Below are 12,290 nucleotides of genomic sequence, written 5' to 3'. Positions count from 1 at the left end.
ATGTCAAATATCACGCAATGAACGTCATATCTAATGAATATTAAACGCTGTATTGTGGTCTGATTTGTAAGAATAGCCCTGCCATTATTCAGGATGATTTTGAAAGCTCTTTATGACCCTCCCATTTCTTGGGGCTTTGTTGTATTCCTAAAGCTTTCTACCACAGGTGGTTCGATCCCTTGAGCGTGTGCACACACACACGCACCTTCCCGTATATATTTGGTATATAAACATAGCATCACAACGTAGTGACAGGGACTTATGAAAGGGTCATACATTTGATACTGTGATGTGGTGACGTCTTCATTGTGTGGCAGGGTTTAGCGTGGATTACTTTGTTTCTATTGACATCCAGTAGAGGGCAGTAATGAGCTACATATAACTTTGTGCAACCTACCTTTCTGGTTCATAAATGGGTTTAGTCAGTCCTTCCTTCATATACACAGGATTTGACCTGAGGGAAATATAAAACAAAGATGCATGCTTACATTGATGATTATGACGCATTCCTGGCGTGATAGGAGCACAAATAGTATGTTTGCATTGAAAACATTATGTTACTGCCCGTTGGAATCCCTCGGCTTTAGGAAAAACATATTCAAATAAACAGTATACTTTCCCATACTACCTGGCAAATAGGTGTGTAACCAACTATCATCCTTCAGATCTATAAGTGCCAAATTCAAGTATATGACATAATATCGAACATTAAAAATCGACATAAGCATGTCAAAACATTGACTAGAGAACAGTCTCGTTTCCTGTTCAATTGGTTCCGTCCTATTGCGCAACTTAGTACGATAGCCAGTCCAGAATTTTTAAACTATGTCAGTTAACTGGATGCATAAATATTAATCAGTATGATTTGATAAGACTATGCACTTGAATAATGCAACACTAAGCTCCTTCTAATCCTAGCAAACACGTCGTACGGCGTGTTCTGTCGTAAAGCGAGCTCTGACAAACGGAAACCTGAAAATCGTGGAAATCTCAAAACGAGGCTCTGCCGCTAGAAAAGTTTGGTGGTCTCTGACGGAACTGATATTCCATCACCCTCGTTGTGCGTTACAGAACTACCCTGAATAAGCGCAAAAAATACATAAACATAGGTTTAACCAGTGAGCCAGATGCATTGTGACTTATTTTACGACCCCATCAAACAGGGACAGTCTGCAATTCCATAGTTAAGATATGCTGCCTGAACCTCGACATAAAGCATAGAAAGACGGTCTTGTTAAAGTTTATAATTACAATTCATTTATAAATATCATTTTCTTATGAAACAAGGAATTGAAATTCAGTGTAACTAGAACTGTTTGAAGTGTCGATTTACACTTTCACACGAGAAAATTCGGATCGGCTGAAAAGTAGGTCAGTGTCTGAATAGGTTAATGAGACTTATGTTTTGGTATGAGGTGCACTCGCCATGTATGTGTGTTTTAAGGGAGTTTTGTGGCACCAATATCATCGTCTAATTCATTTCCACCTCATAGACAGAAAACAGCTGATTCTCCAGACAATTAAAAAGAACCGTTTGTGATAATAATAGCTTCTTCAAGAAGGTTAAATTTCAATCTTCAAAAACGAACAAACTGGCAATATCGCTCATACCACCCATGAAACTTATCGTAGAGTAGACTTCATATACACTGGGTTTTAACCAGTCAAAAACCTCATAAATATAGTTATGGTCATATACAGTGTTAGACAGGTCCCCAGTGAGTGTTGGCCATCCCTGGCGATGACGTGGACAAGACGTATTCGGGGTCTCTTCTGTTGGAACGCTGATGGGATTCCGGGTCAGACAGGTCCCAAGCACCTCGTTCTTGAAACAAGTGTTAACCAAACGAGGGTAATAACACATTTTGTAAGAACTGGCTCGCGTGTGTCATAATACCCCCGAGGTGTCAATCTGTCACTGTCCTCGAATATCTGCTTCCATACAGTGGCTGCAATGGTGATGTTGAGGAATAAACCATTATTCACTCGTTACTTCATCTATTGCTCCCCTGGTACCTATGTTTCAGCGTCTGAAGGGCGCGATATGGAGTGGCCCAGATTTGTGCCCACATGCAGCAGATCGTTGGTGCAAACAAGATCTCATTAGACAGCCAGGCATGCTTCATAAACATGATTACCTCCCCTTAGTTATACGTTAAAATAGACCATTGTGTTCTCTTGTAAAAGTAATGTTGACTTACGCAGTGTATAGGTTTGTCCCTGGAGGCGGAGCTTCCTTTTCTGTGTGATTTACACCTATAGAACGACATATCAGGATTAAGAAAACATCTGTCTTAGCATTCTGAAACAAATGTATATCATAACCTAATACATGATACTCTGAATCGTGCTAAACTGTTTAGACATGTTTACTTGAAGTAAACAATAATTAAGGTTTCAAATGATCCAGTGTGTTATCTATTCATAGAGGCATGGTGGCATGTAAACAGAATTTGGCATGAATTTCGTTATATCTTGTATCTGTAAGCAACGGTAAAAGAAGAACGAGACATTGTGGAGAATTCGTGTACAACTTGATACTTACTGACTGCTGTGGTCTCAGCGCGAAGTCGCCGGATGTACCTATGGCACGTGACACATATCATTATAAAAATTGGTTTCGTAATCTAAACGTGAAGATCTGTGACATATTTCAACAGGGGTAATGATATTGTTTCACTAATGGCACTTAACTTTACAATGGGAAAGGCGATATACGTTATACATAATCGGTCTTCCATATCATGATATCAAGGCAGATATCTTATTGGCCAACCCCTGATCACTGCTCAGACTTCCCTAAGTGCTTCATAATTACCAGACTCTCCTACCTGAACTCCCAATCTTTAAGATTCTACTAGGGTTACCTTAGTGACTTACGATAACCTGAGTGACGTACGATAACCTTAGTGCTTTGTGAACGGAGACCCAGAGACACTAGTTCAGAACACTGGCTTAACACAGCAGTCACACTACGATCCCCTTGTTACATGATCAGATGAACGACACTCTGGCCTTTCAGACTTGTCCTTCGTCCAAACACTGTGAATGCTTAGGAGTGACGCTGTAATCTTTGTCGAGCAAAGAAAGCAAATATACCATATTCATTGTAAGGACAGATGTCAGCTGTCGGTGTACTCACTTTGCCCTGATGCAGTAGAGCGCTACGGCCAGAGACATGGCTACGAGACCAAGGATAACAGCAACAAGAATCAGGGTCATCGTCAGCGTCCTTGTCAGTGTGTCGTCTGCTGCCAGTTGATCCACAACAGGCTGCACAAAGGCAGACAACAGAGCACAACATAGTAGTAAAAGTAAAACTAACACACACCTGATACACACATACTTGATAATTCTGTGAGAATGTTCTACAAGAACCTTATTAAATTTAGGTGATTGGTGGTTTCATCGGGCAACGAAATATTAGTTTAATCCATGCGTCTAAATTTACTTGTGCCCAGTCTCATCAAAATGTAACAATCACTGAAGATAGGAGTACAGTTACACTGTCTGAAGTTTGGACACTGTACGTGATCCACAACCTGTTTTTGTGCTGGTAATTAGGTACCCGACTCTACGAATAGGGGTTCGAATCTCGGAGAGGACTCGATCCCGCCATGACCCCTACCCACAAAGTACTAGATGAGTGCTGTTACAAATAAAAAACATACAAAGATCTGTTGAATTCCTCTCTCCGTTTGACAGTGCTTTCCACTCACACACAAGGGAATGAATGCTCCGTTTTACCTGTGACTCCGTAACCCTGTATTGTTGAAACAGCTCTGCCACACCAACAGTGAAATCAAACGCCCTGGAATAAGTATTGCATGATTTCGTGGAAGTCTTCTTTTTTGACTGTTGTACCACAAATTAGTATCGATGTTAATTAGCTCACACAGTTACCCAAACGTGCTGACACATCAAACATTTGAATTTAAAAGTAAAAATCACATGGATGCGGAATCGAAAAGCAGGTAAGTGTAGAGACAGAAGGACAGAGGCACACGTGTTACAAGTATGTATTTTCTGCATATTTTGTTATTAATTAAGTAATAATTATTATTGGGTCACAACATTTAGTGTTCTGAGTAACACTTATGATGGGTCACATTTCCTATAATAGATGGTCAGCAGTTTTAAGATTTTGGTAGCAGGCTGTCCGGAAATTATCTGCCCTTGGTTTTCTGTGGGATGGTCGTACATCGTTTGTGACGGCAAATTCTTAACCGTAACACATGTTATAAGTATTGATTACATCCTAACATTCACAAGATTGAATTAAAACTCACCTCCACAGTTCTGTCGCTGGCACAACTTCGTTCGTACTGTCGTTCCTCATGGCGTGGACAAACATGTCGGTTCTGTAAAGTGAAGACAGAAGTTCAACATTATCCATTTTATTTGTATTTTCTGTCAGGGCAATGCATATTACAGTAAATTATTAAAAGCTCAACCAGTCATATGAGTTGTTTGGGATTCGAAATCCGCATGGATGTTCAAATGCAGGAAGCAGGAAATCTGTTGGTTTACTTACTTCGTTTCATCTGTGGTTTTATCAGGAGTCTCGTGCGTTGCTATCTTGTCTACAACGACGATGAACTTCAACAAATTCTCCAGCTTACTGCAAATGATGAAAATCATTTATTACCATGTTTCCATTTTATCATGCTACAAAACTAACTAAAATGATAATACAAAATTACAAATCAATTTTTTGCAGAAACATGCCACACGAAACACAATCAGTGTACTCCGTTTTACGAAACAACTCTTGCGGCATACACAAAGTAACATACTCTTTGGCTATGTTTAAACCGTTGTGAATACCTCTTGGTCAACATGTTCAGGTATACCTTATGAATTCAGATTTGATTTGTTGGACCTCTTCCGGCAGGGAGTTGAATATTATTTTCACCCTCTGGACGTTGCTGATGATATACACCTGTAATGATAATTGTCAGATCGCTACTTTGAAAGGGACGGGTGGCTCACGGTAACTGGGAATGAGTTCAATTTAAGGTTTATTGACGCCATACTATGAACAAATTTCCGATGTAACATCTAACTGTTATTGCACATGTTATATTTGGAATGACATTTTCTCGGTAAAGTACAGACTTTAGTCCTTGAGTCCTATCCAGGATTCGAACCCACAACCACAGAGTAGACACGTAATCACAAGCACACAGTCAGCCTAGCCCACTCAGCCACTGCGTCTTCCACAAACATTGGAGTCCGGACAACTGGTAGTGTCGACCACGGTATTTTGTGCACCCCTCGGATAAGTGTATATTGGCACGGCTCTCATGGCCGAAAGCTATGAACGTATATACGATTTAGTAAGTATAAATCCCATATGTAGCATGCGATATATCTGACCACTTTCTGAATGGCAAATGTGTTTATCTAACTGTTAGCAGTTAAACATTGTTCAATGCGTGGTAAATACTTTCTTCGTCATTTAACTATATCATTCTTACATATTCGATGTTCAATAAAATCTATTTCATCTGATTGAACCTCCCCATTTAGCATGCAGTGATAAATATCTTGCATAAATGTCTTGTACAAGCTCTCAAATATCTCTCAACAGGAGCTGCCCAGATACCGTTTATAACGCAGTCTGGTGTGTTTTTCTTACTGTTTCCGTTGGGCTAGATTACAAAGTTTATGTAGCCCTCTGACATGGGTAAATGGCACGGTTCCCATGGACGAAGCTTTGAATATCCGATGCCTTTTAGAAAGTGGTAAAATGTAATATACACTAAACGCCGAAAGAAACGTTACTTATTGAGCACTGCAGGCAGACCGGGATCACTACAAGCAGACCGGGATCACCGCGGACAGACCGGGATCACTGCAGGCAGACCGGGATCACCGCGGACAGACCGGGAACCCTGCTGGCAGACCGGGATCACCGCGGACAGACCAGGAAGTGGTCCCAAATATCACGCACGTTTCATTTGTTTACTCTTTACGAGGCACTGTATGTTCATGTTTGTATTTGCTGTGTACAAACGTTTGATCACACCTACGGTTTTATCTACACATTAGTCAATAGAAACACAGCAATTAGAAAATCCACCAACAACAATGTGTGAGTGTGATTTTACACCTTCCATCTCTAACTTTGGACATCAGAACTTGGCTTCACACATTCTACCCATATAAACATTCCCGTCCCGGGTCCATGTTATCGAAAGACAAACTAACTCGTAATTTAACAAATATGTCTCAATATTACTTAAACCACGCTGTTAAACTTTTGCCATGTAAACCAGAGATTGTTACCCTAAGTGTGGCATCAGCGGTGTGGTTGGTACCGTTCTCATAGGCCTGTATTGCAATGTCCACATGACCCAGCATGGACGACGAAAACAGTGTCTCAGTGACCACTGTGCCGTTGATGTCGACTCCGAAAGGCTTTCCGGTGTTCAGATCGTCAATACCATGGATGGTTTGGCCCAGGTCCTTGAAATACGCTATTGCATTGGAGCCTATATCTTTGTCCGTGACGTCATTCTGTGAAGAGATATTTGCAGAAATGCGTAACTCTATTCTGAATAAACGAGTCTATTAGAGACCCAAAGCCTCCATTTCCCGTCAAAACAGAAAAGGCTGAGCAGTTATATATATTTGAATATGTAACTGACGTCATTTCTCACTGACATGTGACATTAGTGAGTGAGTAGGCTGATTTACGCCCACTCAGCAATGTTCCAGCTATATGGCGGCGATCTGTATATTATCGTGTCCGGGTCAGACAATTCAGTGGTCAGCAGCAGCGGCATCGCAATTGGAACTGTGGGTCAACCAAGTCAGCTAGACTGACCACCTGATCCCGTCCGTTGAGGTTTCTAAGCATAATCGCCTTTAGTGGCAAGTTCGTAGGAGGACGCTTACAAATCAGTGTACTTTTTATTTATTTGCAATATTCTAGTTATACGACGTCGGTTTGTAAATAACTGACGCTTGACCAGACAACCAGTCATGAAAATCATGAGCATCTATTGGTGTATTTAGGTTGCGATGACAACCAAGTTGACTAGCCTGATTGCCAAATCCGTCAGTGGCCTCTTTTGACAAGAATGGGTTGCTGAAGACCCGTTCTAACCCGGATCTTCATGGGTGTGATCATTGTAGGTAGAGGTGATTCAGTCGTGTTAGAAGTCTACTGACCTTTAGATCATACACCAGCTCCCCTACGCTAACGTCATATAGAAGGCCCACGGAAAGCTTGCCGTCATTCGCAAACACAGGTGGGTTGTCATTGATGTCCAGTACTTTGACCACGACGTGGAGAAGAGACGTGTCACTTGTGTTATAAGATGAATTGAAGGGATCATGAGGTGACCCGCTCAGAGAGCAATCCTTGGATACCTTGATAAGCATGTTTATTAAGTCTTTTGTTTCTCTGTCCAGCTTCTGGTGGAGACATAGCTGCCCAGTTGTCTTGTTCAGAGAAAAATATCTGGTTTCATTTTGGTCACCTCCTGGAGAACAACTGTACAGTTATTTTTGTGTTCAAACCTGATTATACGTCGATTATGTTATAAATCATTTATTAATACGACATATATTATGAACGTGAACGTAATTAAAGTTTTACAAGACCCTGTTAATAAAAACAGACGATGATGAGATTAGACGCATCTTCGTTATACGAGGGGTGAAGCAAATGAGACCTTACGGAGCATGTTCACAGGTCTAACAGAATGTTAACTGACGTACAAAACAATTGAAAACTGACCAGAATATTAAAAACGTTATCAAAACTTTTGTTGCTACTGTCCGGTCCAAATTCAAGTATGGCACCCAGTTTTAATCGCCATTGCTAACCCATTTCTCGTTTGTTTCCTTCCAATCACCACAAAACATGGGTGTATACTACCATCCCCAACTCAAACGTCAATATTTGACAAAGACAGCAATATTCCTTTAATGGGCATTATAAAATAAGAACATGAAAAGAATGTATTTCACGTATATATAGGCAGACATCATAACACGAAACCCTCTCATTAACATTAAAGACTTAGATAGTTAATACTGTGGTACGACGGGATACTTCCATCTGTGTTCCAAGAAATGTACGCATGCGTGAGCGCGCGTACGGATCGTTACTTACCCTTTATGGTATAACATTTTCTCGTGTTGTTCTCCCCTTCATCGTCGTCCAGTGCCAGAGAAAGATTACCATAACACCCGGTGTTTTCTTCTGGTATTAAAATTTCTTCCTTTTTAATGGGGAAATAGGGATCATTGTCATCGATGTCCAGAAGTCTCACCATCATCGGCAGTGTCGTCTTCAACGATGGCGTTCCCTTGTCTTGTGCAGACACATCGATCTAAACATTAACAATAAGGAATCAGGAGAAGAGGCACCTCGATCTACATGTAGCGGCCATAAACATTCCGAGTACCGTGCTGGGATTGAACCATCGACCTTCTTATCAGAAATCGGACGCCTCGTCCACTTGACCAAAGAGGTTAACCCCGTCGGCAAGCTGACAATGGAAGGATGTGACCTGTGGCATGAGTCCACGCCCTGCTCCCGGACTTTCTGATCATGAGCGATGGCATCAGGAGAGACGCCTTAATCTAAGCATCAACAATACGACATTGAAAGGAGAGACACACAGTCTCTCAACACATCTTTACACTTTGACTATAACAGATATTTATTCTGAGCTGCACTTTAACGACTTCGTTGACACTTCAGCTTCTAAACGTCCCCAAAAGATACGTATACGTCACCTTGATGGTATATGTCCCATTGCAGTTCTGTGAAGAGCAGCTCAAAAGAGTTGTACCATGTATCAGCGGCATCACATTAGAATTAATTTTGATCTCGTGTCCATTGCAAACTAAATCTAGTCCTTATTTAAAGAGACAAAGCTGAAGACTGATTCAAGGAATTATCAGTATAAGGTTGGCCCGGCGCGGAAGAATACATTTGTTAGTAACAGTCATTTATGGATTCATACAAGGGTGCATTGTCTCGTTGTTGCCCTTCAAAACAATAAGCCAAGTGGCCAAAACGTCGCACTTTAGTTAATTTATACTCGTTTTGCCTGCTCCTGTAACGGCGACAATGCGACATGACGCCAGTGTCCCTTCTAGGATTCCATAGTCAAAGCCCGTGAACTAAAATCTGAAATTCAGAGACTGGAGAAAGAGAAAATGCAGATGATGTAAGGGCACCTGTATCTGTTGAAGCTGAGCAAGTTTGCATGCATTGATGCCACGACCAGCATATTGCATAACCCTTACAAAACAATACACTATTGAATGCGTTCGGATCGTCAAAAACATCACATCAGTGACATTGGCAACAACTGGCTTTGACAATAAGAATGCCAGTTTATCCAGACAGTTACTGGGTATGCGTCTACCCTACTGTACATAATGTCTACAATGGCACATTTTTCACATGTTACAGAAGCTAAACACCTACCACAAAACTTGCTCTTTCTTCTCGATCTAGTCTTTTCGTGTTGGACAGATTGCCAAAGTTACTGTCCAGGAAGAAGAAAGTCCAATCGTCTCCCCGTGAAGGATCAATCCTGAAGAGCACAACACCATTGTCCCCGTCGTCCTTGTCCTCAGCTTTCATGATGAACAGCTCAGAGTGAAGGGGAAGTTCCTGGTTGTCAGGAGGATGTCGGGGTTATACTGTCTGGCACGTTACATGTCATGCCCCTTAGTGGAGCAGTACATAAACATACGGGTGCTTATAACACCTAATTTTGTTTACTGTGCTATAACACATGAACCATATCCTTCTAAAACTATCTTTCCGTTTTTGGTGTTCAGTATCATTTTTGCCGAGTTGATATATAACTCGCCCGTCTTTCATATGAAATAACGTATCAATCAAAACGAAATTACTTAAGAATTATATTCAGTAGGTCTGTATTCTATGTAGTCTAGATTTATTAAAAGGCACTCACGTTCCTGTTTGCAATAAGGGAATTTAGGATATATGGTTGTCGCCAACTGATCCAGCTTTATGAATGTACTAGGAATTGCAATGATCTACCGCTGACCAAGTATCCTCTAATATGCACCTGTGCTGTGTCACACAGAGGCGAGGTGGCTGCATACTGCCAACGAGTAAGTGTCCTACCTACCTCTTCGACTTCCAGTATAAACGGATGGCTAGTGTTAAAGTTGCCCTCGGGATGTGTGAAGTTGGGAGGATTGAGATTAACGTCCTTGACACTGAACACAACCTGCAGCGACCCATTCAGGGAAGGTTCACCTTTGTCCCTGGCTCCTACTGTCAATGCACGAGTTCCCGTAAAACCGATCAGAGATTCCACTAGTTCAATCTCACCTGTGCCATTGTGAACGGTAAATCTATCTGTAAGGTTACCCCCACTGGCGATGTAGTATTCAATCACGGCGTTCATGCCATCGTCGGCGTCAGTTGCAGACACAGTGGTGACGACAGTACCGTTTTCTATATCCTCAGCAATTGGAATTGCCACAGGTTTAGGCTCAAACACGGGAGGGTTGTCATTGACATCGTCGAGACGTATTTCTACACGAGTCTGTCCGGAACGTCGTCCGTTAACATCAGCTTCGTTGTCGTATGCCAGCACCAACAACGAGTAGGACGACTTTGTTTCCCGATCCAGATCAGTTGCAACAGTTATAACACCCTGCAGGACAAGAACAATTGGAATATTAATTCTATTAATTCAATCTCATTATGTACCAAGTTTTTTTCTAAAGCTCATAGCCTTGTAAGTAATATTTATACTCAGATCCCTGTACTACCCCTAATCAAGGGTCTGTATTACTCCTATTTAGGTTCCTGTATTGCTCCTACCCAAGACCCTATAATACTCCTATGCAGGTCCCTGTATTACTCCTACTCAGGGTCATGCACTACTCCTACTCAGGACCCTGTATTGCTCCTACTCTGGGTGCTGTAATACTCCTATCCAGGTCCCTTTACTACTCCTACACCTACTCAGGGCCCTATACCACTACTACTCGCTTTGTGAACATAAGGAAATCTATAATAATTTTATATTTGGGAAAGAATATAACATATTTAAGCACATATCTTGTAGCAATCACAGGATATCCTTATACTTCCGTTACAGCATTCTGTAAACGAGATATCATCATCATTCTACATACAGCAGTCCTTGATACATTGAAATGAGCGTTGTCATCTTCCATCACATAGAAGACTTTGCCATAGTCCCCACTGTCGGCATCGGTTGCTGTCACTGTCCCAACGGTGTCCCCAACTCTGGCGTCCTCCGAGATGTTGAAGTTGTAGGAGTTGTTGAACACCGGGGCGTTGTCATTCGTGTCGATGATATGTACAAGGACGTCCACGGTGCTTGAACGCTTCTCCTGGCTCTGCATTTCCCTCGCCACAATCTGAATTGGTATCGTCTTGCTTTACAAGGTCGTGGCAGAAACCGCGATTTATTACTCATTTGCAATAACAGAGTGGTACTAGTTGCCACGCACAAGTCCTCAAAGCTCAATCACATCAAAGATATAATACAAATATCTGCTTTTAGTACACGGAATTTCGGAGACATTTTGACTGAATATATTGCCTCTCTTTTTTGGACTTGAAACTTAAAAGTACAATGGCGTGTTACATTCCACCTCATTTGTTGACATGTCTCCTGATGCTTAAATATGTTGCCAGGAATCTGATGCTGTGATAAGTTACCTGGAACGTGATGCTGTGACGTTGTTCGTAGTCAAGGACCTGTGAGTTGTTTACACGGATCATGACGTTTGTTCTGGACACCGATTCGCCTCTCCCTGGGATTGTGTCGAAATCCATGTAAATTGATCCGTTCTGTTCTACACTCAGCTTGAACATATTGTTGACTGCAGTCTGGAAATATATCGTAAAACTATAGCTGCTAGTAAAGTCAATGAATACAACCAAATCAAACCAGCATTGTATTAATTCCACTATCCAGCTAGTGGACGATACCCTTACCCCTATTGTTCCGTTTGTGTCTTCCACTCACCATGTCAATGTCCCTGACTTCTGTGACGCCTTCTAGGCTGAGAGGGACGCCAACAGGGGTGTTTTCTAACACTGTGGCGTTGATTTGGTTGGAGGAGAAATGTGGACAGTTGTCGTTGACGTCTAGGATGGTCACGGTGACGTGTGTGAGGGTGCTGGTTTCTCCTAGCTGTGTCTGGTTGTCGGGGACAATCTCTGATGCCTACAGGACAACACGCATGTTCAGTTACATATCTCAGTGATCGAACAGATGACACAGATGACCATCATTATC

General features: G+C 41.7%; 1 protein-coding gene across 1 annotated transcript in view; it reads right to left on the bottom strand.

Annotated features, from left to right (window-relative positions):
* The window catches only part of LOC137285236 (cadherin-23-like), a 34,506-nt gene that overhangs the window by 3,514 nt on the left and 18,702 nt on the right, over positions 1 to 12,290 (bottom strand). The window contains exons 12-27 of the mRNA XM_067817535.1: positions 12,018 to 12,218; positions 11,708 to 11,878; positions 11,155 to 11,403; positions 10,134 to 10,667; positions 9,458 to 9,646; positions 8,129 to 8,348; positions 7,180 to 7,493; positions 6,292 to 6,522; positions 4,854 to 4,942; positions 4,535 to 4,621; positions 4,290 to 4,361; positions 3,748 to 3,811; positions 3,143 to 3,273; positions 2,546 to 2,583; positions 2,202 to 2,256; positions 398 to 454 (exon numbers count right to left, since the gene is read on the bottom strand). Coding sequence (XP_067673636.1) covers positions 398 to 454; positions 2,202 to 2,256; positions 2,546 to 2,583; positions 3,143 to 3,273; positions 3,748 to 3,811; positions 4,290 to 4,361; positions 4,535 to 4,621; positions 4,854 to 4,942; positions 6,292 to 6,522; positions 7,180 to 7,493; positions 8,129 to 8,348; positions 9,458 to 9,646; positions 10,134 to 10,667; positions 11,155 to 11,403; positions 11,708 to 11,878; positions 12,018 to 12,218 — 2,702 coding nt within the window. The remainder of the gene's footprint in view (positions 1 to 397; positions 455 to 2,201; positions 2,257 to 2,545; positions 2,584 to 3,142; positions 3,274 to 3,747; positions 3,812 to 4,289; positions 4,362 to 4,534; positions 4,622 to 4,853; positions 4,943 to 6,291; positions 6,523 to 7,179; positions 7,494 to 8,128; positions 8,349 to 9,457; positions 9,647 to 10,133; positions 10,668 to 11,154; positions 11,404 to 11,707; positions 11,879 to 12,017; positions 12,219 to 12,290) is intronic.

The sequence above is a fragment of the Haliotis asinina genome, chromosome 5 (genome assembly GCF_037392515.1).
Source record: "Haliotis asinina isolate JCU_RB_2024 chromosome 5, JCU_Hal_asi_v2, whole genome shotgun sequence".
Taxonomy (NCBI): domain Eukaryota; kingdom Metazoa; phylum Mollusca; class Gastropoda; order Lepetellida; family Haliotidae; genus Haliotis; species Haliotis asinina.
This window is presented reverse-complemented; position numbering and strand designations above follow the sequence as displayed.